Source organism: Armigeres subalbatus, chromosome 2 (assembly GCF_024139115.2).
Source record: "Armigeres subalbatus isolate Guangzhou_Male chromosome 2, GZ_Asu_2, whole genome shotgun sequence".
NCBI lineage: Eukaryota > Metazoa > Arthropoda > Insecta > Diptera > Culicidae > Armigeres > Armigeres subalbatus.
The window spans coordinates 296,677,478-296,701,702 of record NC_085140.1 but is presented as its reverse complement, the minus strand read 5'-3'; the positions used below and the strand labels follow the sequence as shown (position 1 = coordinate 296,701,702).

The window sequence follows — 24,225 nt, the reverse complement described above, 5'->3', positions numbered from 1 at the left end:
TCACCTAATCAAGTAACGGAAAACCGAATCGACCACGTTCTAATCGACGGTAAATTCTTCTCCGACATCACGAACGTACGCACTTACCGCAGTGCGAATATTGAATCCGACCACTACCTCGTCGCAGTATGTCTGCGCTCAAAACTCTCGACGGTGATCAACACGCGTCGGAGTCGTCCGCCGCGGCTTAACATTGGGCGGCCACAAGACGGTAGACTAGCCCAAGACTACGCGCAGCAGCTGGAAGTGGCACTCCCAACGGAAGAGCAGCTAGGCGCAGCATCTCTTGAAGATGGCTGGAGAGATATTCGATCCGCCATTGGAAGCACCGCAACCGCTGCACTAGGCACGGTGGCTCCGGATCAGAGAAACGACTGGTATGACGGCGAATGTGAGCAGTTAGTTGAGGAGAAGAATGCAGCATGGGCGAGATTGCTGCAACACCGCACGAGGGCGAACGAGGCACGATACAAACGGGCGCGGAACAGAAAAAACTCGATTTTCCGGAGGAAAAAGCGCCAGACGGAAGATCGAGACCGTGAAGAGACGGAGGAACTGTACCGCGCTAATAACGCACGAAAGTTCTATGAGAAGTTGAACCGTTCACGTAAGGGCCACGTGCCACAGCCCGATATGTGTAAGGACATAAACGGGAACCTTCTTACGAACGAGCGTGAGGTGATCCAAAGGTGGCGGCAGCACTACGAGGAGCACCTGAATGGCGATATGGCAGACAACGGTGGCGGTATGGTAATGAACCTAGGAGCACGCGCGCAGGACATGCGACTTCCGGCTCCGAATCTCCAGGAAATCCAGGAGGAGATCGGCCGGCTGAAAAACAACAAAGCCCTGGAGTTGACCAACTACCTGGAGAGCTGTTTAAACACGGTGGTGAGGCACTGGCTAGAGCGCTGCACTGGGTCATTACCAAGGTTTGGGAGGATGAGGTTCTGCCGCAGGAGTGGATGGAAGGTGTCGTGTGTCCCATCTACAAAAGGGCGATAAGTTGGATTGTAGCAACTACCGCGCAATCACATTGCTGAACGCCGCCTACAAGGTACTCTCCCAAATTTTATGCCGTCGACTAACACCAATTGCAAGAGAGTTCGTGGGGCAGTACCAGGCGGGATTTATGGGTGAACGCTCTACCACAGACCAGGTGTTCGCCATACGTCAGGTATTGCAGAAATGCCGCGAATACAACGTGCCCACACATCATCTATTTATCGACTTCAAAGCCGCATATGATACAATCGATCGGGACCAGCTATGGCAGCTAATGCACGAAAACGGATTTCCGGATAAACTGATACGGTTGCTCAAGGCGACGATGGATCGGGTGATGTGCGTAGTTCGAGTTTCAGGGGCATTCTCGAGTCCCTTCGAAACCCGTAGAGGGTTACGGCAAAGTGATGGTCTTTCGTGTCTGCTATTCAACATCGCTTTGGAGGGAGTAATACGAAGGGCAGGGATTAACACGAGTGGTACGATTTTCACGAAGTCCGTCCAGTTATTTGGTTTCGCCGACGACATTGATATCATGGCACGTAACTTTGAGAGGATGGAGGAAGCCTACATCAGACTGAAAAGCGAAGCTAAACGGATTGGACTAGTCATCAACACGTCGAAGACGAAGTACATGATAGGAAGAGGCTCAAGAGAGGTCAATGTGAGCCACCCACCACGAGTTTGTATCGGTGGTGACGAAATCGAGGTGGTTGAAGAATTCGTGTACTTGGGCTCACTGGTGACCGCCGATAACGATACCAGCAGAGAAATTCGGAGACGCATAGTGGCTGGAAATCGTACGTACTTTGGACTCCGCAAGACGCTTCGATCGAATAGAGTTCGCCGCCGTACCAAACTGACAATCTACAAAACGCTCATTAGACCGGTAGTCCTCTACGGACACGAGACCTGGACGATGCTCGTGGAGGACCAACGCGCACTGGGAGTTTTCGAAAGGAAAGTGTTGCGTACCATCTATGGTGGGTTGCAGATGGCGGACGGTACGTGGAGGAGGCGAATGAACCACGAGTTGCATCAGCTGTTGGGAGAACCATCCATCGTTCACACCGCGAAAATCGGAAGACTGCGGTGGGCCGGGCACGTAGCCAGAATGTCGGACAGTAATCCGGTGAAAATGGTCCTCGACAACGATCCGACGGGAACAAGAAGGCGAGGTGCACAGCGGGCAAGGTGGATCGATCAGGTGGAGGACGACTTGCGGACCCTCCGCAGACTGCGTGGTTGGCGAAGTGCAGCCATGAACCGAGCTGAATGGAGAAGTCTTTTATGTGCAGCACAGGCCACTCCGGCCTTAGTCTGATGATAAATAAAAAAATCAAAAAATCTATCACAGGTTTTAGCGGTGAGGGGTCTAAGATTTTGTGACAGTACATCTACTAGGTATACAGAAAAGCGCGACGGAGGGGGAGAGGGGTCTAGAAATCCCAAAAAAGTAGTGGACGTCATATTTGAATCACCCCTAAAACAAAGCATAATTGTATTGCGTCGGTAGCAGAATTATGGCGTCGTTGTCACAAAGTGAAATTTTCCCGCAAGACTTTAATTTTGGTTTTGTTTTTGTTGATGATTGAAAATCGATTTGGAGATAAACTTCATTCAAAGTGCAAAGTATATTCGCTTGGCAATGGCACAAAGTTGCCATTGGTAGTAGAATCTCAAGCACGTGTCGTAAGGAGACGATGCAATAATTTTATTCGCATTATGACTGACGTCTCACTTCTCACTCCTCATTTCTCACTGTGAAAAGTGAGTAGTGCGAAGTGGGTAGTGAGATGGCTCATTACTCATTTTGCGCTTCTCACTTTTTACAGCGAGAAGTGAGAAATGAGGAGTGAGAAGTGAGACGTCTCACTTCTCACTCCTCATTTCTCACTTCTCGCTATAAAAAGTGAGAAGCGCGAAGTGAGTAGTGAGACGTTTCACTACTCACTTTGCACTTCTCACTTTTTACAGCGAGAAGTGATAAATGAGGAGTGAGAAGTGAGACGTCTCACTTCTCACTCTTTATTTTTCTTCTCACTGTAAAAAGTGTGAAGCGCGAAGTGAGTAGCGAGACGTCTCACTAGTCTCTTCGCGTTTCTCACTTTTGACAGCGAGAAGTGATAAATGAGGAGTGAGAAAAGAGATGTCTCACTTCTCACTCCCCATTTCTCACTTCTAACGGTAAAAAGTGAGTAGTGTGAAGTGGGTAGTGAGACGTCTCACTACACAATTCATGCTTGTCATTTTTTGCAGTGAGAAGAGAAAAATGAAGAGTGAGAAGTGAGACGTCTCTCTTTTCATTCCTAATTTCTCACTTTTCAAATGACCAAATGACCTTTCGGATAAATGATCCTTACGGCCAAATGACCTTTTCGGCCAAATGACCCTTTCGGCTAAATGACTCTTTCGGCCAAATGACCCATTCCGCCAAACGACCTTTTCAGCCAAACGACCCATTCGGTCAATCGACCTATTCGGCCAAATGACCCTTTCGGCCAAACGACATTTTCGGCCAAATGACTCTTAGCTTAGCTTGATTGACTGCACCCATCGTAGTTGTTAGTCGTGATTGGCCGAGAAACAACAAATAATTCACAGCTCACCAATTGAATAGTTTTCTCGGGACCAGAAAGCTATTCTCACTGTACATGCTTCGGAGTTTGTTTAATTCAAGACCAATAACGATGCCAGCCACGTCCTCACAGTCAATTAGGATAAGGGGAGGAAAATAAGTGCGACGCTCATTGCTACAAGAAACCGAGGGATCCTCTGAATCTCCATGAGCGCACTAGAAAGGAATAGTATGTTAGTTGGGAAAGAAATATATTGGAAATCGCCTTGGTAAGCGACTAATTATTTCTTCTGAACGACGCCATATTCATGATGATACAACAACGGAAAAGCAACGCGTGTCTTACGTATTTTCCCGAAGACTGATTCGATATCTTAACTACTTCGCGACGACTAAAACACGCACTGCACAACGCTTGCTCGATGGCTACTCAGAAAACATTATCATTTTTTGATTAATTTACTCACCCGCACAGTGCATAACAAAATGTCGGTGACCAGCCGATCGTTTTGCTTTCCGCACAAAGCAAAACTAAATTTCAACTACCGGCCGATCGCTCTGCTTACTGGAGAAACACGACTGGACAAGAAACACATTTTTAGTTTTTCTCCCTTTCCGAAACAAGAGAAAACACGCACTGAACTGATTCTCTTTATTACCGGCCGTGTAATGCGGAACACAATATTTCGGCAGATCGCGCGGTCGTTCTGCTGTCCGAAACAAGAAAAAACACGCACTAAGCTCGCCAAATGACCCTTTCGGCCAAATGACTCTTTTGACCAAATGACCCATTCGGCCAAACGAGCCTTTCGGCCAAACGACCCTTTCGGCCAGACGGGCTTCGGCCTGATGGTCTGTTCGGCCTAGTGGCATTCGGCCAAATGGACAAATTTGCTTTGGCCAAATGACCCTTCCCCGATAGAACTAGCTGGTGTTGATGCTGAGTTACTGCTTCATGAGGACACGCTTAGAATGATGTGCACACAAAAAGTTCCATCCAATCAAAACGGGATTCTCCTGGAACAACACACATGTGGAGTAACTACTCATTTTATTGTGTAAATGACGGCTAACGATTTTCGTTTAGTTCATATCACACAGTGAGAGAGCAGTTGAAATTAAGACCTAACCTCAATTGTATATTTTCAAATTGATATTGAAGGAAGCCAACTTTTCCATACTTATTCGGAGGCTTTTCCAATTGTTTCAATGAAAAAAACAAAGTGCGATTATATTATATATATATATATATATATATTATATTATATTTTCACCCATTGTTATTGTTTAGCTATCGATACAAGTGGAAAATCATTCGAAAAAGCATGTTTTCTTGCGACTCATGCTGGAAATGTTCGCCATCATAGCTATCCGGAAAATCACATTTGTGTCCATATTAAGCGACCTGCAATCCACCCGTAGCCGTTTGACCATAGCTCAAATATTTGCGATCAATATTCATCAGGCCGTTGACAATTTAATCCAATAATTGCAGTTTATTTGAATAGCGAAGCTCGTAGTATATATGTTAAAATGGTTTTAGTGTTTTTTTTGCATTTGAAGAAAGCAGGAGACCTATCAATCGTGGCACTACCATGTGTCAACTCTCATAGGACTGAAGTAAACCGATACCATGTGCGTTTTATATCACTCTTCATCATGTGTGTAAAAACTTCTCAAAATTCCTCGAGTAAGGCTGTGTGATGTGGCGGAGATGCGAGCTGAGCAGGAAGCAGAACCAGGATAGTGTGATTGTTTTTGCACGATGATGGAATTTCGCACTTGCCGGATGGTCATGGGTGGGTTATGATGGTGGCAGCTGTTGTGGATTGTCATAAAATGTTAGCAGTGGTGGTATCGTTCCAAATGTGGAGCCGTGTACAAAAAACTATGCAGAATGCTATTGGTGGAACAAACAACTCGTCAAAAGTTTGGAAATGTTTTGTTGCAAAAAACTTTTTATTATTTTGATCTATAGATGCATATCTGATGACAAATGTTGATTTCAAACGGCAATATCTCCACCAAATATATGGAAGCTTACAATCCACATTTGTGCACATGTAGTCATTTGTTAGGTTGTAAAAAGCACCCATCCGAAATAGCCGGCAAACATTATGATGACGCTGCTTACTTTACCAAAACCGGTCGGTCATACTAAATTGGGTGTTTTTCCTCGTCGATGGCGTCATTTTTGTTTGGATTAGTAAACCTACCAAAACATTTGAATTAAGACAAAACGGCGAAGCAAAGAGTCAGTAAACACTGACCACGAAACTAATTCTGCATCCAAAGACATCCAAGGGTAAACGGACAAAGCGACGGAACGAAGGCAGAGAAAAACGAAAGTCGGTTTTTGACGTAATGACGTGTGGAGAAAGAAATGCCTCAAATCGGATGAGGGAGATCAGTGGACGCGGTATTATGCTGGCTGGCTGGGTGGATGCTTGGGTTGGCATATAAATTGATTATTTAAATGGTTTACCCTTTCCCTGTCTGATCCTCGACCGAACGACCACATCATAACCATTCAGTCGGAGTCGCCTAGTGACTGCGGGCTGCTCGGTGTGGTTAACTCGCAGGGCCAGACCGGAAGAAAGTTATCACCTGTAAACATAATATTTATAACCGAGAAGCAATATACACGGGCAGGTGTTACGCAACGTCACTTCCCAAAGCCGGTTGTGGTGGTTTTTATCTCTGGGAATTATGCAAGCAAATGTGGGTTATTGGATTCTTGGGCGAGAGTGACTTAATAAGAGTATTAATTCGGAATCGAGATTATTCTGGTGAGCGCTGCCATTCGTTCTAGATTTATTCTATTTTCCAAGAAATGTGAGGGAAATAAAGTTGACATACATTCAGAAACACACAGAGCATCAACACGGCGTCGGTTTTCAATTTTATTGTTACTCTTAACAAGATCGTATCCGGAGGTTTTGCTTTTCCAGTTTATCCAAAGCAGAAGCACATACGCGAAACGAAGCTTCCGTTTATTTCCTATCACTTAAACATCGATATTCCTCCACCACCGTCCGGCACACAGTAATTGACGTTAACGATATCCCAGTGATAGTGCTTCTCCCGTGGTTCGTCCTGCTTCCTCCATGTCCAGACCCGTTCTTTATATTCGCCCCACTCGGCCGCGTACAAATACTCGCCATACTCCACGCTCGATAGCAAATAGTATCCTCTGGAGTGTAGTTTGATCTCCCAGAAGCATCGCATCGTAGACGGTCCGGGAATCCACGTAACAATGCTACGACGGTCTTTATCAAACGCCAGATTATCTCGGACGGGGCAGAGCGGTTCGTTCGATTGGTGATGAATGATCTCGTACTGGGATGGAGCCACCGGCACCAAGCGCCATTCGTTCATTCCGCAGCTGGGGAATTTTTGGGTAACCACATTCCGTCGGGTTGTATCCATTGTGCCATTCGACACGGTCAGATGGTTGTTGTGGAATATACTCACCAAGTGGACGATCTGATGGTGCTTGCCGATCCCGGAGCTGGACTGACTTCCAGTGGATTCATCGCAGATAACTGCAGCGGTTATTAGAAATGTCACGAATTTGAGAAACATGTCTGCTTCATACCAAGATCACTCGTTGACTGGTAGTTCGTTATTTACAAGCAAGTTCACGGGAATTTTTCAACCGCATGCTTGTGGCTGATTCCACGGAATGTATTTTTATTTATTATTACTTCATTACTATCAACTTGATGTTTCAAACCAGTCATACACATATGCAATGCATATCAATGAGCTGCTTTGGCTTGAACTTCCTTTACCGTTCTTATTCACATTACGAACTCTTAGTTTTCTATAAAGAGCGAAGTAATAAAAGCTTCAGATAAGGACAAGATTATAGCACTTTACTGATTGAAACCATACTTTGACTGTTATACTGAACGCGCTATGCATTTTGTTATCTCGAAAAGAAACCAAACCGCACCAAATTGTATAACTGCGAGTAAAATTTTGTTACAAGTCAAATCCGACGTATTGGAACTGAAAACAAATTGGGTTAATCCACCTATTTTGCATTTATAACATGACATGTTTTCCGAATAAAATCGACTGTTCGGAATTTGTATCAGAACGGTAAATGGTGATTTTTTCCATTACGTTTCTTCTAAAAAACCCATCCACTGAGCTTAGTCTATTTATAACTATTTATTATATTTCGTTTCTCCTCGGATTTCTGACGGTGGATTACGTCCTTCGGGAAGATGGGGGGGGGGTCATTCTGTAGATTTTAATTTGAGACCGTCACAAAAAGTGGGCAGGTATTATGGGCTGATATCTCTTCCAACCGATTTTAGACGAGCTCCGGTTATCGATCATCGATCTGTTATCGATCATTTAGTAATTTGCGTTCGATCATTTAGTAGTGTTTCCATAACTCATTTCAGAAGCTGAATTTCAAAATGTGTTGTATGATGGACTTTTAGTGCGAAGGTTTTACTACAACTTTGCCTAATGAGAATTCAACTAATAACGGAGTTATAACGCAAGCTGTAGTAACACAAACTAAATGATTTGAATTTTGTTATTATTTAGTCTAAGTAGCAGTAACTATGGCTATGACTCATTCATTTATTTAGTCTACATCTAAACAGATAACACTGAATCAACAATTTGACGCCACAATACACGGTTCGAATCCGCATCTCTCCATCCTCGAATACGCCCCACGCTCGCCAAGTCATTTTGCACCTGGTCTGCCCATCTCGCTCGCTGCGCTCCACGCCGTCTCGTACCTGCCGAATCGGATGCGAACACCATCTGTCGAGTAGCGGACTGTATCGGGGTAGGTACGAAGTGGAATACGGAGATCCTTCTTAAACAAAACGCTTAGCTTAATTTTAACACTAGATTTACTGCTCCATTTTTTAACAAAGATTGTTACCAAAATAACGATTATAAATTGCTCCTGATCGCGACGGACGCTGAATGCTAACTGATCGCACACAAAGCTTTTTCTCCCAGCTTCATGCGCGCTAAAAATTCTCCTTTCTGCAAAGCTCCCTCATCCGTGCTGCCAAACAAATCGAACTAAGCGGTCAATCCATCCGCTCCAGGAAACGTCGCCTGAATGATTCCCAGCTTCCAAACTTGAGGCGGTAAGTTGTCCTCCTTTATCATTACCAACGGATCGAACATGCTTGCAACCAACGACAGCACTTGACGCTTCGTCGGTTTATCTATGCCAGGAGACGGCTTTGCAACGAAGATCAATTTATCATCGGACGGGTTCCACAGCTGCCCAAGCGTTTTGATGACGTCATTCACACCTATCCCTTCAATGGTGACCAACTCTTCACGATCTGATAGTGGTATCGTGCTCAAAAGCTCTTTACAGTTTGATGCCCACTTGTGTAAATGAAAACCACCTGCCTTCAAGTGCTGGATCAATTGCAACTCAGCTTCACGAGCTTCATCCAAGTCATCAAAGCCAAAAAGTGCGTTATCCACATAAAAGCAACGTTTTACGATCTCTGCTGCAAGTGGATATTTGTCTTCATCATCAAGTGCCAACTGTAGCATCACTCTGATTGCAAGGAATGGTGCCGAAGCTGTACCATACGTAACAGTTTTTAACTCCAACACTCTAAGCGGGTCCGATGGATTCAGGCGAAAGAATATTCTTTGCAGACGCCCATGTTCCTTCACCTGACGATACATTTTTGCTACGTCCGTAGTCAATACGTAGCGAGGAAATCGAAAACGAAGATTACCAAGTTACACTGGTTCAAAGACCCTATCATCATGATGTCATTTAATGATAAGCCCTTCACTTTAGTGGATGCATCGAATACCACTCGGCATTTAGTGGTGGTATTCGACGGACGTAAGATGGCATGATGTGGCAGGTACCATTTAACACATTTGGGATCATCGCCTTCTTTGACCTCTTCATAATGGCCGAGCCGCTCGTAGTCTTCCATAAACTCGGCATACTGTCGCTTCAACTCAGGATCTTGATCGAGTCTTCTCTCCAGAATAAAAAATCTTTTAAGAGCCATCGAACGGGAATCACTTAACTCAGCAACATCCTTTTTCAAAGGCAATTGAACGATAAATCGCCCGGTTTCATCTCGACGATGAGTTTCTTGAAAATGTCGTTCACAGTCTTCAGCGCCGCACTCAATATTTCTTCAACTTCCCAGAATTTTTGAACGCAGCGATTCAGTTCGGCAAGTGTGAGTGAATGCGAATGAACTACGGGACCATACTTCGCGTCATTGCAAACACCACCGACGACCCAACCAAGCCGAGTCTCTCGAAGACATGGAAGATTATCCGCTAGTTGAACTTCACCAGGCAATAGAAGCTTCAGGAATAATTGGTTGCCTAGTAACAAGTCTTCCTTTCCAGATTGGTAGAACAATGGATCGGCAAGTTGGACTCCGGGTGGAATTTCCCAATCTATGATGTCCACCGTTGACGATGGTAAATCAGCTGTAACCTTGTCAGTCACCAAGCACTTCACGTTGCCACTAAAACCGGAATACCTCGATCGGATATGAACTATACTGCTGCTTGACATTTGACTCTTGGTGTCATTAATCCCTGCTACGACGATGTTGGACGGATACTTCTTCATTCCCAAAACTTGAACCATACGATTAGAAATAAGATCGACTTGGGAGGCGCTGTCTAATAAAATTCGACACGGGAGGGTTTTTTAGTTTTTATCAATAACTAGTTGACCCGGCAGACGTTGTCCTGCACAGTAGGCGAGAATGTGCGTTCCGAACTGCCCATGCAAAATTCGCATAGGAATCACAATTTTAGTTATTCACGGTTTGCTCAACTTTACTCGTAATTTTTGCATTAGGAAATATCATATAAACCCGTCGGAAACTATAACGAATGTTTCTGCTGAAGAAATGAAAAAAATCCGTCCAGCCATTTTCGAGTTATGCGGATACGAACACAGACCATTTCATTTTTATATATAAGAAAAGATGTCCACTACAGCTGTTAGAAGAAGCACTTGATGGCAGGGAACATTTTCGCTGCGACAGCTGGCAGATGTGGCTTCTTCGGGTGGATTCAACTGCTGATCTTCCTTCTTTGGGATCGGTTGATTCGCTGAATTCGATTGTGGTTCTTCAATCACTATTGGTTTCGACTTGTCCTCGGCGTGTAGCAGACTATGGTGGCGGCGCTTGCAGCGATAGCAAGATTTATCCGACGAGCAGTTGCTACCTCGATGTCCTCGCTTCAGACAATTGAAGCACAAATTGCATTCCCTGACCTTTGTAAGACGTTGTTGAACCACTAATCCCTTAAACTCCGGACAAGTAAAGTTTAGGTTCCCTTTCCCTCAGAAATCACACTTTGACTCCGATTCCTTCGTTACTGCTGCCAAAGACTTTTGGCTTGTCCTAGTTCCAGAGTTGATTGGTCTCGGTTGTGAGAACCCCTGTTATATGGATGGACCATCACATCTTTCCATGGTGAAGCACTCCTCTTTGATATACTTCATCATCTGATTATACCCGGATAGGTCACCGGGTTATATCCTTATCCAAGGCGGATGCCAACACATGGACCAAAATGAGCTCCGATACTCCTAGAAATTCTTGTTGTAAAAACTTCAAACTCTCGACGTGTTTCGAGCATTCGTGCAGCAAATTTCTCAGCTTTCTCAGCATCGTAGGTTTTCCGGGACATCCTTTTGAGATTCAATAAGCCATGGATGTGTTTATCGATGGCATGACGTTTGTTCTCATACCTTTCCTCAAGTATCTCCCAAGCATGATTGTAATTTCCTTCACTGATGGTCTTTGCGACAATTATACCAGCAGCACTGCCTGTCAAAGCCTTATCCAGGTGGTACAGCTTGACAGCAGGAGGATCAGGAGTATTGTCCACCAGGTCTTTGAACATTACTTAAAACTTTGGCCAGCTTTCGTAGCGGCCATCAAAGGTAGGAATGGGAATTTTCAGAGGCTGGTGAACCACTATGGGAGCATGAGGTTGAGATGGGGCAAAGGTAGCTCTAGACGCGAATGCAGTGGCAGAGCACTTGGTCAACTGCTCTTCCAGCTTAATGGAGATCTCATCTTGTAGTTCATCGAACTGAACATAATGCTGATCGTGCTCTTCCCTGTCGTCGACATGGCCTAACGCAAGATTTTTTCATCAAGGTCGTTGTACTCTTTGTGCGCTGCCGCTACCTTTTTATGTAGTGTCGCACCTCAGCCTCATCTAACTGAAGTTCTTCTTCGTTTTCAAGGAATAGTTTGTTGAAAAGTTTAGTTATCTTACCTTTTGTCAAACCGCGCCGATGAACGAGAACGTTTGTCAGCTCAGCCTGCGCCATCGTTTCCTGCAAGTTGGTTTTCTTCTTATTCTTCTTAACGTTGGGTGTCTGTTGGCCATGTGCGGCTACCACTTGAGGTGTTTTTCCTTCTTTTTTGCCATGTTCAGAGATTTACTGGAACATTTCGAGCCTTTTGCCCAAACCGAAAAAAGAAAACGGCATGGTCTACAATCACGATGCTAGGACAGAAGGTGTTCTCGTGGACCCACTCCACTTCACTGTTCTTCTCCAATTATCAAGATGACGTATACCACGCTCATCCTGCACTTGAACTAGCAATGGCGTCTTGTTCCCACTTCACTTTCGCCAAGATGGCGTCATCACCACGTTTCTTCACTTTTTTATAAGATTTTCAACTAATTATGGCAGGATTCTCACTTTTCCGGCCGAATCTTCTTGAATTTTCACAATTCTTCCGAAATTCAACTTCGCTCAACATCTATCGAACATCTGGTTCGGTAAGACCATTCTATGTCGAGTAGCGGACTGCATCGGGGTAGGTACGAAGTGGAATACGGAGATCCTTCTTAAATAAAACGCTTAGCTTAATTTTAACACTAGATTTACTGCTCCATTTTTTAACAAAGATTTGGTAACATTAATCACGATTATAAATTGCTCCTGATCGCGTCGGACGCTGAATGCTAACTGATCGCACACAAAGCTTTTTCTCCCAGCTTCATGGGCGCTAAAAATTCTCCTTTCTGCAAAGCTCCCTCATCCGTGCTGCCAAACAAATGGAAGTAAGCGGGTCATACATAGCTCAAACAACAACAGTCAAAAGTGAAAAATTCTTCGAGCTGTCAGGACGCAGCCCGAACACCATCTTTGCAGGGTTGTTGTCCGGCATTCTTGCAACATGTCCTGCCCATCGTACCCTTCCGGATCTAGCTACTTTCTGGATACTGGGTTCGCCGTAGAGTTGGGCGAGCTCGTGATTCATTCTTCGCCGCCACACACCGTCTTCTTGCACACCGCCAAAGATGGTCCGAAGCACCCGTCTCTCGAATACTCCGAGTGCTTGCAAGTTCTCCTCGAGCATTGTCCAGAAAGAAATACATTTCCTACTTTGTATTTCTTTCTTAGTTCTTTCTGTGCTTCACGTTCTACCAAAACGATTCCTACTGTTATAACTCTCCGCTCAATCCCAAAACCTAAACCTCCCGTGGCACCTATGAGAGGTCGTAGAGTTCTCTACATTTTTCGAAAGTAGGTGTCCAATAAACCATTCTTCCCCTTACTCAGCATTCGCAAGGACGTGGCCAGGACAAATCTCGACTAGTTGAGAGAGTACATTGCTTCCTTCTAAGAGATAGCGATTAGTTCCAAATCATTATCTGTTTTAACGGATGAAAGTGATGCTACTCTCGTACAATACATAGTCTTGGCTTGTACCACCTACGAATTTGTGCGAATTGATCAATGCAAATGCTAATGCTAATATCTCTTCCAACCGATTTTAGAGATTTTATTATCAATCGACAGTCGAATTTTCTACGATTATGCCCGACTATTAAAAACAGTGGATTAAAGAGGCTAAGCTATTGAAAAGTTGAATTTTGCCAAGCACCGTAAAAAATCGGTAAACCAACCAATCACGTTCGTGCATCGCAAGCACAGGCAGACATAAAAATCGTGTAACTTACGGGCTGGACTCTAACACAAAATGACGAGAAGGAATCATGGATTGGCCGTCACCAACAGCAGCAGCACTCTAGACAAATTTTCACGCAATGTCCGGTCTAAAGTTTGTTTGCTGTGCGTGATTAGAAAGGCGTTGATTGAAAATAAGTTCTTTCCAGGACCAGCATTTTGAGAAAAGAAAGGCCTGTCATAAGACGAGTTTATACAATCCCATTGAATTCCACCACTTAATTGTATCTTGACAGATACGTATTTCGACCTCAAAAGTAAGGCCGTCTTCAGTGTTTCGTACTTGACTCGACTCGACACTGAAGACACTGAAGACGGCCTTACTTTTGAGGTCGAAATACGTATCTGTCAAGATACAATTAAGTGGTGGAATTCAATGGGATTGTATAAACTCGTCTTATGACAGGTGAAAACATTCCACTAAAAAGCTCAAAATAATTTTCTTATGAAAATAAAGGGTTGATTGCAAAAAATCTTAAGGTTGTATACAAGACACGACCACTCGACGTTAACTACGTAAAACCAAATACAGTACACTGAACCAATCATTCCGCTCTTTATGGAAGAGATAGAATCACCCCACCGACCAGGGCCGGATTTAGCCGGAAGAGGGCCCCGGGGCCAACAGCTTGTGAGGGCCCCAAAATGTACAAAAAAGGTTGGTTTTGGTACATAAGATTTGTGGGGGCCCGGGGTCACGGCCCCCTCTTAATCCGGCCCTGCCACCGACACTACTACCCAGCTTTAGCAGTCGTTTTGACGTAGGATTACGTCTTTCCGGAACATTGGGGGTCATTCTGCAGTTTCAAATTTGAGACCGTCACGAAAAGAGGTCAGGAAGTATGGGCTAATAACTCAGCCGTCTTTCAACCGATTTTAAAGATTTTGGTGTTAATCGATCGACGAACTCTTTAAGATTTTGCTCAACTATCGAAAAAATGCATTCACTGAAAATCGGTAAACCAACCAATCGCGTATGTGCATCGCAAGCTCAGACATCAAAATCGTGCAACCTACGGGCTCGACTCCAATCCTCAGTCCAACTAAATGTTCTCGGAGAGCGGGCACAACGATGACGCCCGTAGCAGCAGTCTCAGCAGAAAGTGGAACATAGAGAGGCCATCGCCAAAGCAACAATCTTCGGACTATCGTTTAGTTACTGTTAGTGGCGCATTTTGGAAAGAAAATCGGTTCTTCTCAGGACCAAAATTTTATGAGAAGAAAGAGTTGATTGCAAAAATGGCAGCGATTACGGTCCCCGGATACCAGTGGCGTCACTGAAAATGTTTTCTTAATAGTGACTATTTAGCAGAAAAGTGAAATTTTTACGCAAGATACGGACTATCGTTTGTTTGCTATGAATGATTAGAAAGGCGCATTGTGGATCAAAATCGATTCTTGTCAAATGTACTATTGAGAGGTAGAGCCGAAATATTCTCTTCAAAGTGCACATCATAACCGCTTGGCGACGGTAGAAAGTTGGAATCTGCTATCTATTAAAAGTGTGGGAAGTAAACAATGATGACGTCTCACATCATTGAGTTGCGTCAAATGAGATTTTCCCAAGATTCTGATTTAGGTGTTCTTGCTGTTTATTATTGGAAAGGCGCGTCATTGGAAACAAAATCATCTTTTTACACGAGAGAAGGTTGAGCCGAGACAAAAATCTGCAAAACATGCAAATCATAATCGCTTGGTGACGGGCAGTGAAGTTTAAGTGAAGCTACTTCCTCGTTCATTCACTAGGAGCTGACTTACTTGGTGACGACTTTGGAACCCTCCGAAACGGCGGGCTTGGCCAGCTTGACACACACGAAGATGTCGTTTATGAGGCTAGATGCCTTCGATGAGACGTCCTTGATAATGTTTCTCCTCAGCCTTTTCACCACCGGTGATTTCTGGTTGGCGCTGCGGTGTAATTGTCCTGCCGATTTTCCGAGAAAACCAGACTTCGGCTGGTCAGAATACTTTTGCATGTAGTCCGAGGCCCCGCCCCTTTGGGAGCCGTATCATTGGCATCGGCTTGCTTGCTCTGACTTTCTTTCGTTCGATACCAGTACTTTCGTACATAACCAGGACATCTCTTCTCCTTCTTCTTCTTCTTCTTCTTCTTCTTTTACTTCTTTAAAGTGCAAATTATAATCGCTTGGCATCGGCTTGCTTGCTCCGCCTTTCTTTTGTTCGATATCAGTGCTTTCGTACATAACCAGGGACTCTTCTTCTTTTACTTCTTCAAAGTGCAAATTATAATCGCTTGGCGTCGGCAGCAGAGCAAGCGCTCTTCGGAGGGGGATACTGCGAAAATTGATTCGCATGGATGGTGTCTATCGCGTTTTAGCGCTAACTTATCGAGTGGCTGACATTGGGGTCAGTAGCAATGAAATGAAATTTTCTCTAGGTTCTGCTTCGGTTTTGTCGCTGCTTGTGATTGGGAAGGTGCATTACTGGAAACAAATAGGTTCTTCTCAGAATCATAATTTCACACGAGAGAAGAATGAGCCGAGACAAGTATTTTTCAAAGTAAAAATCATAAGCTGTTGCTGCTTGTGATTTGATATTCGTATTGTGGAAAACAAATTGATTCTTATCATAACCATCATTTGTCATAAGACGAGTTAATACAATCCCATTGACTTCCACCACTTAATTGTATCTTGACACGGCCTTACTGTTGAGGTCGAAATACGTATCTGTCAAGATACAATTAAGTGGTGGAATTCAATGGGATTGTATTAACTCGTCTTATGACAAGTGAAGACATTCCACTAAAAAGCTCAAAATAATTTTCTTATCATAACCATCATATTACATGGGAGAAGTTTGAGCTGAGAATGAGATAGTGTGTTTTGTATAAATATATCCTAAACACATGCTACTTGAATTTTATATTATTATGCTATTGTTGTTTATAGTACGCTTGACCATAATTTTTCATTTAATCTTTTATGTTTCAACATGTCTTATTGTACTTGGTACAGTCATCTTAAATGAGAATGCATCTGTCAATTATGCATATCTTTCTGTCAATAAGGATTAATGTTCCCGTGTTACAATTTCTTCGAGTAGAATTCAACTTAATCCGTGCTGATGCAGTCGTTCTGATCATGAAGATTCCGACGCCGGTGAAAATGTTGTGATGCAGTCCGCAAGAGCAGATGTCGATGATGAGCGTGGTGACGTTGAAGAAAACGTGTCTGCTGTCGCTGATGATGGCGAACATATCTCTTCGCTTTTAACACAAGACAAACCCAATTTCGATCGGGCTGATCGGGAGTTCCAGAAACGTTTCGTGGAAAACGATTTTGGTTTGGTTGGTTTGGTTGCGAAAAACGGTACTATGTACCAAAAGTCAGCTATGGCGATTAAATCTGTAGAATGAAATGTCCTTACAAGTACATATTTGATTTGAACAAAAAATCACGGGTTTAAAATATTTTGTCCAAATATACAATATTCTGTAATATGTAATATGAACTAAAAACAAATCTTGCAAATATACTGCGGCCCGCTTCAGCAGCTCAAAAATTCTGTACGGCCCTTGAAAGTAGGCGTGCTGGGGACCACTGGTTTAGCCATTCCGTTTTTTTTATTCCTTTCCCTATTTGGTAGGCACTCTGTGTTACTAAACCGCTAATATGCCGAAATTTACTGTGGTATTCTGCTGCAAGAATCCACACAGAATCTATTTTTAGATTTTCCATTATTTCATTGTTGTTGTCGTTGCTGGTCCATCTCACCGTGAGTCCATTGTGTCCATTTGTCCGTGTCGTGAATTCAATGATTGTTCGGTTGCCATTTATCCGAGTAACGTTGGAGGAATGCTTCCGAGAAAAACAAGTTGTCAGTCGTCATCAAGCAGCCGTGACGGTAAGGCGCATACCCCAAACGCCACCGTATGGGCGCGGATCCGGCGACTGACGAGGGTTTGGTGGAGGGGCTGGGAATCGAACCCATGACCATCCGCTTATAAGGCGAACGTGCAGCCAACTACGCTACGGGACCCCCAAGCCATTCTGTACTGTAAAACAAAACAAACACACCCGCGAAAAGAATAAATAGACATTTGCTCAGTTTGTCGAGCTGATTGGTATTCATGATGCGGTAAGAGTAAGTAACACATTTATAACAGGCTTTGCTATTGTTATATGCTTTTTTGTAACAGATTCTGTTATAAAATGTGTTCCATTGGTAATTAAAATTAAAACAATACAAAAATGGAACATATCCTGTTATAAATTTGATAAGATATTCATTTGCAACGAATAAATGAAAAGTTGTGTACAGGGGTTTTTGGTGCCGAGGAAGATTCTTATTGTGGTTTGAGAAAGGCAAAATGTGTCCAGAATATGGATTTTAAAATTACGAAATAAGTTATTTTTCGATTTACTTTTACGCGATTTATCAACTTTCAATTTTGTACAAGAAAATATAATGGAAAGCCTTCTGATTATAAAAGAATTACATTATCAAAATCCATTAGTAAACTGGTTGCTTTAGTCATCAGCTAGGGAAATTGTAAATGTCACACCTATTCAAAATAATATTTGTAAATCTGCTTGCATAACTATTTCTCCAATACCCGTCGTATTGACGGTGTAACTCTCAACTTCATTGAAGAAATCCCCGCTGGCACTTCGTACATAACACCAATCTACGCGCTCTAGTTTCTGATTGCACTCGCATAATAACCTCCGGTCCGCGTACTGTTGCCGCCTCTCTGCCACTTTTACAGGTATCATTATTCGTCTCTAACGCTGCTGGTTAGGCACCACTTGGCACATGACTGCTGTCCAGTATATTAAATTCTTCTTCCTCTTTTGGCGGCACCTGAGGTCCACATCTTTGCGGTCGTTACGGATCGCCCTCACTACAGCCGTTCGCCGTTCGGAATTCGGATACCCTCCGGTTGTAATTTGCACCCAAAACCACAACAGCGGCTACCTTCCTATCGTTGGCACACTGACTGCGCTTCCAAGTTTCATATGGCAGTATGGTTTCTAAGGGAAGATCCATTAATTACGTAACGCAAAAATTGGACTTTTTCAACCCCCCCTCCCCCCTATGTCACACTTTTTGTATGAAGCTTCTGAAAATTTTGTATGGGTCGTCACACTTCACTCAACCCCCCCTCCCCCCTCTAAGCGTTACGTAATTTGTGGACGTTCCCTAATGAGCCTGGGCCATTACGTCGAATGCAGAGAGCGAGTGTAGCGCAGCATAACCGTCTCGGTGTAGGATTACTTCTTAGCGGATGGACGTTCTTCTCGCACAAAAAAAATCACTCTGTGGGAAGTGTGGCCCTATTCGAGGCCAAAATGATGTTTTTTCTCGGTTCAGTAATGCGATAATTAAACCCATGTCTACCCATTAGAGGAGTTTATTATTTAGGAAACAAAATTGGATCTTCTGTTGCGGTAATGTTGCTGCGCTTGGCCCCATAATGCTGGCTTCTTGTTTTCGACCAAACGTGTTGCACGAAAGGAATATCGAAAAACATTATTCAGTGACATTTTGATTGCATTTCTCAACAAATAAAAAGAAGGGTGGATTTGAATTTATTCCAATTATTTTTGAATTTCCACGGGATTGTTCGTTGCAAGATTGTACAGCAAAATTTCAGATTTGACAGAATTTAGAGATCCAAATGAATGTGATCGTGATGTATTGAATTGTTTCATCTAAATTTCTATTGATTGAATTACTGATTGCATCATTTGGTCAAACACGAATTGTATCCGAAATCGAAAAAAGGCATAGTGTGTGAGAGAATATACAACTGTTTGATATGATAATACTCGACGCACCGAGCTGTTACAAATAGGTTTGCATTCTTTCAGAGAAGGATTTAGTTCTACGCATGATTGAATTGTTTGCTCCAGAATAGTATGCTCGCGTTCACCAAATCAAACAACAACAGAAAAAAAACATTTTAAGGTGATTATACAATCAAGCCATGTGGTGAATTTCAAATTCACCACACGGTTTTCTACTCCTATTATCAAAGTTCAAATCTAGCGTAATAATTTTCGTACAATGCTGAAATTAAAGTCGATTGTTAAGCATGAGTAAGCCAGCGATCTACCGATGTTTTCATCCCCATGTGCGTTGTGGTTCTCTCAATTCGTGCTCTTGAAAAATCAGTAGAAAAAGCACGTGGTTTCCAAGATGGCCGAATTGTGGCTTCGTTGTATAACCACCTTAAAGCCTTTTCAAATTTCAGCAGAAATCGGTTCAATCACATGTTTGTTCTTCAGTGTCGTATCGCGCATTGCGTGCAGCAGACTTAGTAGGTACGAATCTGAAACTGTTTGTAAATTGTTTTTCACCGAACGCATTTTCCACTTCAACGGATAAACTGCAACTATTGTTGTCATTGCGTTCAGTGGGTGATGTTTTCACACACATGATTGAAAGTTGAGCCCATGTGCCCTGCATATGTATGTTATGTTATGTGAGTCGTTGTCGACCAGGTTGGAGCAGACGAACGCACCCACGCACTAGGTCGGTAATTTATTTAAAATTGCTTTTAATTATGCAGCCAAAGCGAAATTCCGCCCTCGGAGACCTCGGATAATGACTCAGAAAGGCGAAATGAAGAATTGTATCGCTTTATACCGACAATTGGATTTAACTGTTTATTTGCTCCGGTTTTCCTTGTTCGAGAGCGGTGCGTGACTGAGGAATTGCAAAGTCGTCTCATAATTGTTCCCACGGGTTAATTCCGTCGTTGCTTTTGTTCTTTCATGAGCATATGTAGCTGCTTTTTCGCGTGCTCGTTTGTTATGTGCACATTTTCACCCATTTCAGCACATGATGATTGATGTTTTCGTTAGGAATTGGATTAATCCGCAAACCGATATTGTTTCGCATGAAGAACAGTTCTTATGATTATTGTAATTAGCTTTTGTTGATCAGAGCATTGAAGATATGTCCTATATATGGCAAGCTTCGTCTCAAATGTAAGACCAGTAATGGACATGGAACTTATTCCACCGATTGATTTGTTTAGCCAGTTTCTGACTTCAATCCTGTTGCCTTATCATGAAGCTCTTTCGATCAATTAAACATTAAGGGCAAATTTTCTCCACTAATCAAATGGATTTGTTTTTCATTGTTGTGCACTTTTGGCCGACGGGTCTCAGATTTTTATAAACACGATTTTTTTGCGGATCTGGGTCCACCAGCTTTGAGAAATCATAACTCAAAAAAGAAGCATCGTTGAAACAAAGTTTTTTTTTTGATAAAAACGCAAGCAAATTTTCTCATCGATTGCAAAAAAAATATGAACAAGAAAAAATTTCCCACGAAGTTTTCCACCGTGATTTTTTTAAGGTTTACTTGCGGGATTCAGAAGAGAGTAGAGACTTTTGCACCACGCCTTTGATGATACCGTTTCACAATTCCTTTCGAGGTAGTTTGCCAGCGGTAAACAATCGGAGGGAAATACGTTAATAAATAGTCAGAGAGGTCCAATGCTAATCAACTCCTTATTGTTTTTGAGTAATTTTTGTATCAGTTTTTAAATAATTTAGATGTCTATTGTCGTTATAGGCGCTCAAGATCGTAGAAACTGAATAGGAAATTTTGACTTCAACTACGTCTAAGGGGAAGACTTGGATACTGCAAAACCTCTTTTTGCGCCCAATACGAGGGAGCGTAAATTGAATTAGAGCCTAAAAAGAGGTAGCGTTGTTTCGAATTTTGGGCGTAAAAAGAACGAGCGATATTTGGAAATCTTTTAGGTGATATTTAACTTACTTTTAGTCTTTCGATGTGTCATTTAACAATTTCGGTATTAGGGTCGTCCAAATTGTTTTCGTTATCATGGTCGTCCAATTGATTGAGTGCTGAGGCCTTAGGATGATCGTGGTGCGCCAAGAAATCAAGAAGTCATAAGTGGTGCAGCTCCATTATGACGCACAGTAATCATCATTTTCAAGTATTTTAGGATTTTCAAGAACCTCCTGATGATACATAGGATAGAATAGAATGCAACCATTGCATATGTACGCGCGTAACCAGAGATCTTTCGGCTTGTTTCAAAAGTGGTACAAGCCCTTTGTGGTACATATAATAGAATGCGACCATTGCATGGGTTCATGGTCATCCAAGAAATATTGGAGTAGGTCCTACGATCTACACGCGTAACCAGAGATCTTTCGGCTTGTTTTAAACATGGTACTTGTCCTTTGTGGTGGATAGAATAAAATGCATAATGGACATCCAATGGACATCCTAGAAACTTTTGAGTCAGACTTTTAAGCTTACACGAGTAAATAAAAGCTCTTTAACCTGTTTTAAATATGGTACATGATCTTTGCTATTTTGGCCCGATTTTTTACCTTACATTCTCGGCTTGAGGTTATCTCGTTCCAATTTATTCATATTTTGCTTTTCCAAGGAATAAACGGTTTCGTATTAGTGATATAAATGAAATTTGTATACTACCTGGGACCCATGGCAACTAGACCTGTGCACCGATTGAAAATTTATCGGCGGCGCCGTGATAGATCAGTTTTTAGCCAGCAGCAGCAGCGTGGCGGCGTCAACCCGTTGGTAATCCGCAGCGGCGTGAACTTATTTCAAGCAATACAAAATTTTCCGAAATTCTTCCACAAATTCCTCCGTAACGTAAGGGACTGCTCTGAAAGCTGGTCCAGGAATTGTTCCGAAAGTTCCCCAAGGAGTTCCTCCGGAAGTTAAACCGGGAATTCCTTAGGAAGTTCCTCCATGAATTCCTCCGAAAGTTCCGCCAGGAGTTCTCCGGAAGTTCCTACAGGAATTCCTCTGGAAGTTAGTCCGGAAATTCCTCCGGAAGTTCCTCCAGGAATTCCTCCGGAAGTTCCACCAGGAGTTTGTCCGAAAGTTCCTACCGGAATTGCTTCGAAAACTTCTCCCGGAATTCCATTTAAAGTTCCTCTCGAAATTCCTCCGGAAGTTCCGCCAGAAATTCTTCCGGAAGTTCCGCCAGAAATTCTTCCGGAAGTTCCTCCAGGAATTCATCCGGAAGTTCCTCCAGGAATTCCTCCGGGTGTTCCTTCAGGAATTTCTCCGGAAGTTTCTCCAGGAATTCCTCCGGAAGTTTCTGCAGGAATTCCTCCGGAAGTTTCTCCAGGAATTCCTCCAGAAGTTCCTCCAAGAATTCCTCCAGAAGTTCCTGCAGGAATTCCTCCAGAAGTTCCTACAGGAATTCCTCCGGAAGTTTCTCCAGAAATTCCTCCGGAAGTTCCTCCAAGAGTTCCTTCGGAAGCTCCTCCAAGAATTCGTCCGGAGGATTCTCCAAGAATTAATCCGGAAGCTCCTCCAGGTGTATCTCAAGAAATTTCTCCAGAAGTTCCTCCAGGAATTCTTCAGGTAATTCCTTCAAAATTGTCCAGGAATTCCTTCGGCAGTTTTATATGAATGCTCCAGGATGTTTGCTCAGGAAATCCTCGAGAAGTCCCGTATATTCTTCCCGTATATACTCATCGATTTTCTCCAAAAATTCTTCCTGGAATTCCTTCAACAACTCCACCAAGAACAATTTATTAATTACTTCGCAAACTCAACAGAAATTAGCAGGAGAACTCTTCAGGTATTTCTTCTTTTAAATTCACATATAATTCCACTAAACCCACCTCTCGGGAATTCTTCCGGAAATTGTCCAGGAATTCTTGAAGAACGATTTATTTGAATTTCATTGCGATATCCAGTCCTAGAAAATCTCACGCGCATTCCCCTGGGAATTCTTCCTTCCCCAAAACTACTCCAAGGAGTCTCCCGGAAAGTCGTTCACGAATAAATTATTCTATAAATTACTTTTGGGAATGTCCACAAATGACGTAACGCTAAAAAGGATGTGGGGCGGGGGGTGGCTTCAGTGAAGAACAGGATTTTTACGGAAAATTTCATTGGAAATTACTCTAAAATATTATAAGGATAATATTCCGAAAATTCTCCCGCTCAGAGATTTTTTCAGGAACTCTCCAACAATTCTCTCTAAAATACATACAGGAATATTCGCGGAAATTCTTTCACGAACTTTTCCTGAAATATCTCTATATGTTCTCCTGTAAACTTTTCTAGAAAATTCCACAAGGAACAGCTCCGGGAAATTCCTCTCCCATTAAGAATTCACGACGAAATTTGGGAATATCCGAAGTAAGATCAATGCATGAAGTATTTCTTGAAGAAATTCACACAGGAATTCCTGGTTTGAAACTCAGAAGGATTTTTTACATACTAGTATGGTCCATAAATAAGTATGCGGAAAACATGAAAAATTATAGTTGCGTAGTTTTTAATTGGTGTTATATTAAATAATAACCATTTTTCGATTAATATATTCACTAGATACAAATGTTTTTTCTTGATATGTTTGCTTACACATATATGAATGATAGAAATAACCAACACAATGTACAAAAACATAAATGAAAAATATTTTCGCACTTTTTATGGACCATACTGTAAATTCTTGAATAAATTTCGTGTGGATTTCCCGATGGACTTACAAGAGAAATTTTCGGAAGAATTCCTAGAAGAGTTTCTGTAGAAATTCCATGAATAAACGTATTAGTTCACAAAGAATTTCAAAACAAGATTATCGAGGTAACCATCTTCTGATGGGACCGAACCCAGCAATACGTAACTGAATGAATACAATGAT

The 24,225-nt window shown here is 42.7% G+C and overlaps 2 protein-coding genes across 2 annotated transcripts in view; both read right to left on the bottom strand.

Annotated features, from left to right (window-relative positions):
- The window catches only part of LOC134212443 (uncharacterized), a 437,347-nt gene that overhangs the window by 87,683 nt on the left and 325,439 nt on the right, over positions 1 to 24,225 (bottom strand). The window lies entirely within an intron of this gene.
- LOC134216572 (uncharacterized) lies at positions 6,446 to 7,251 on the bottom strand. Its single transcript, XM_062695436.1, has 2 exons — positions 7,058 to 7,251; positions 6,446 to 6,968 (listed from the first exon to the last, which is right to left on the bottom strand). The coding sequence occupies exons 1-2, from the start codon at positions 7,117 to 7,119 to the stop codon at positions 6,587 to 6,589; spliced, it is 444 nt and encodes a 147-aa protein (XP_062551420.1). The 5' UTR covers positions 7,120 to 7,251; the 3' UTR covers positions 6,446 to 6,586.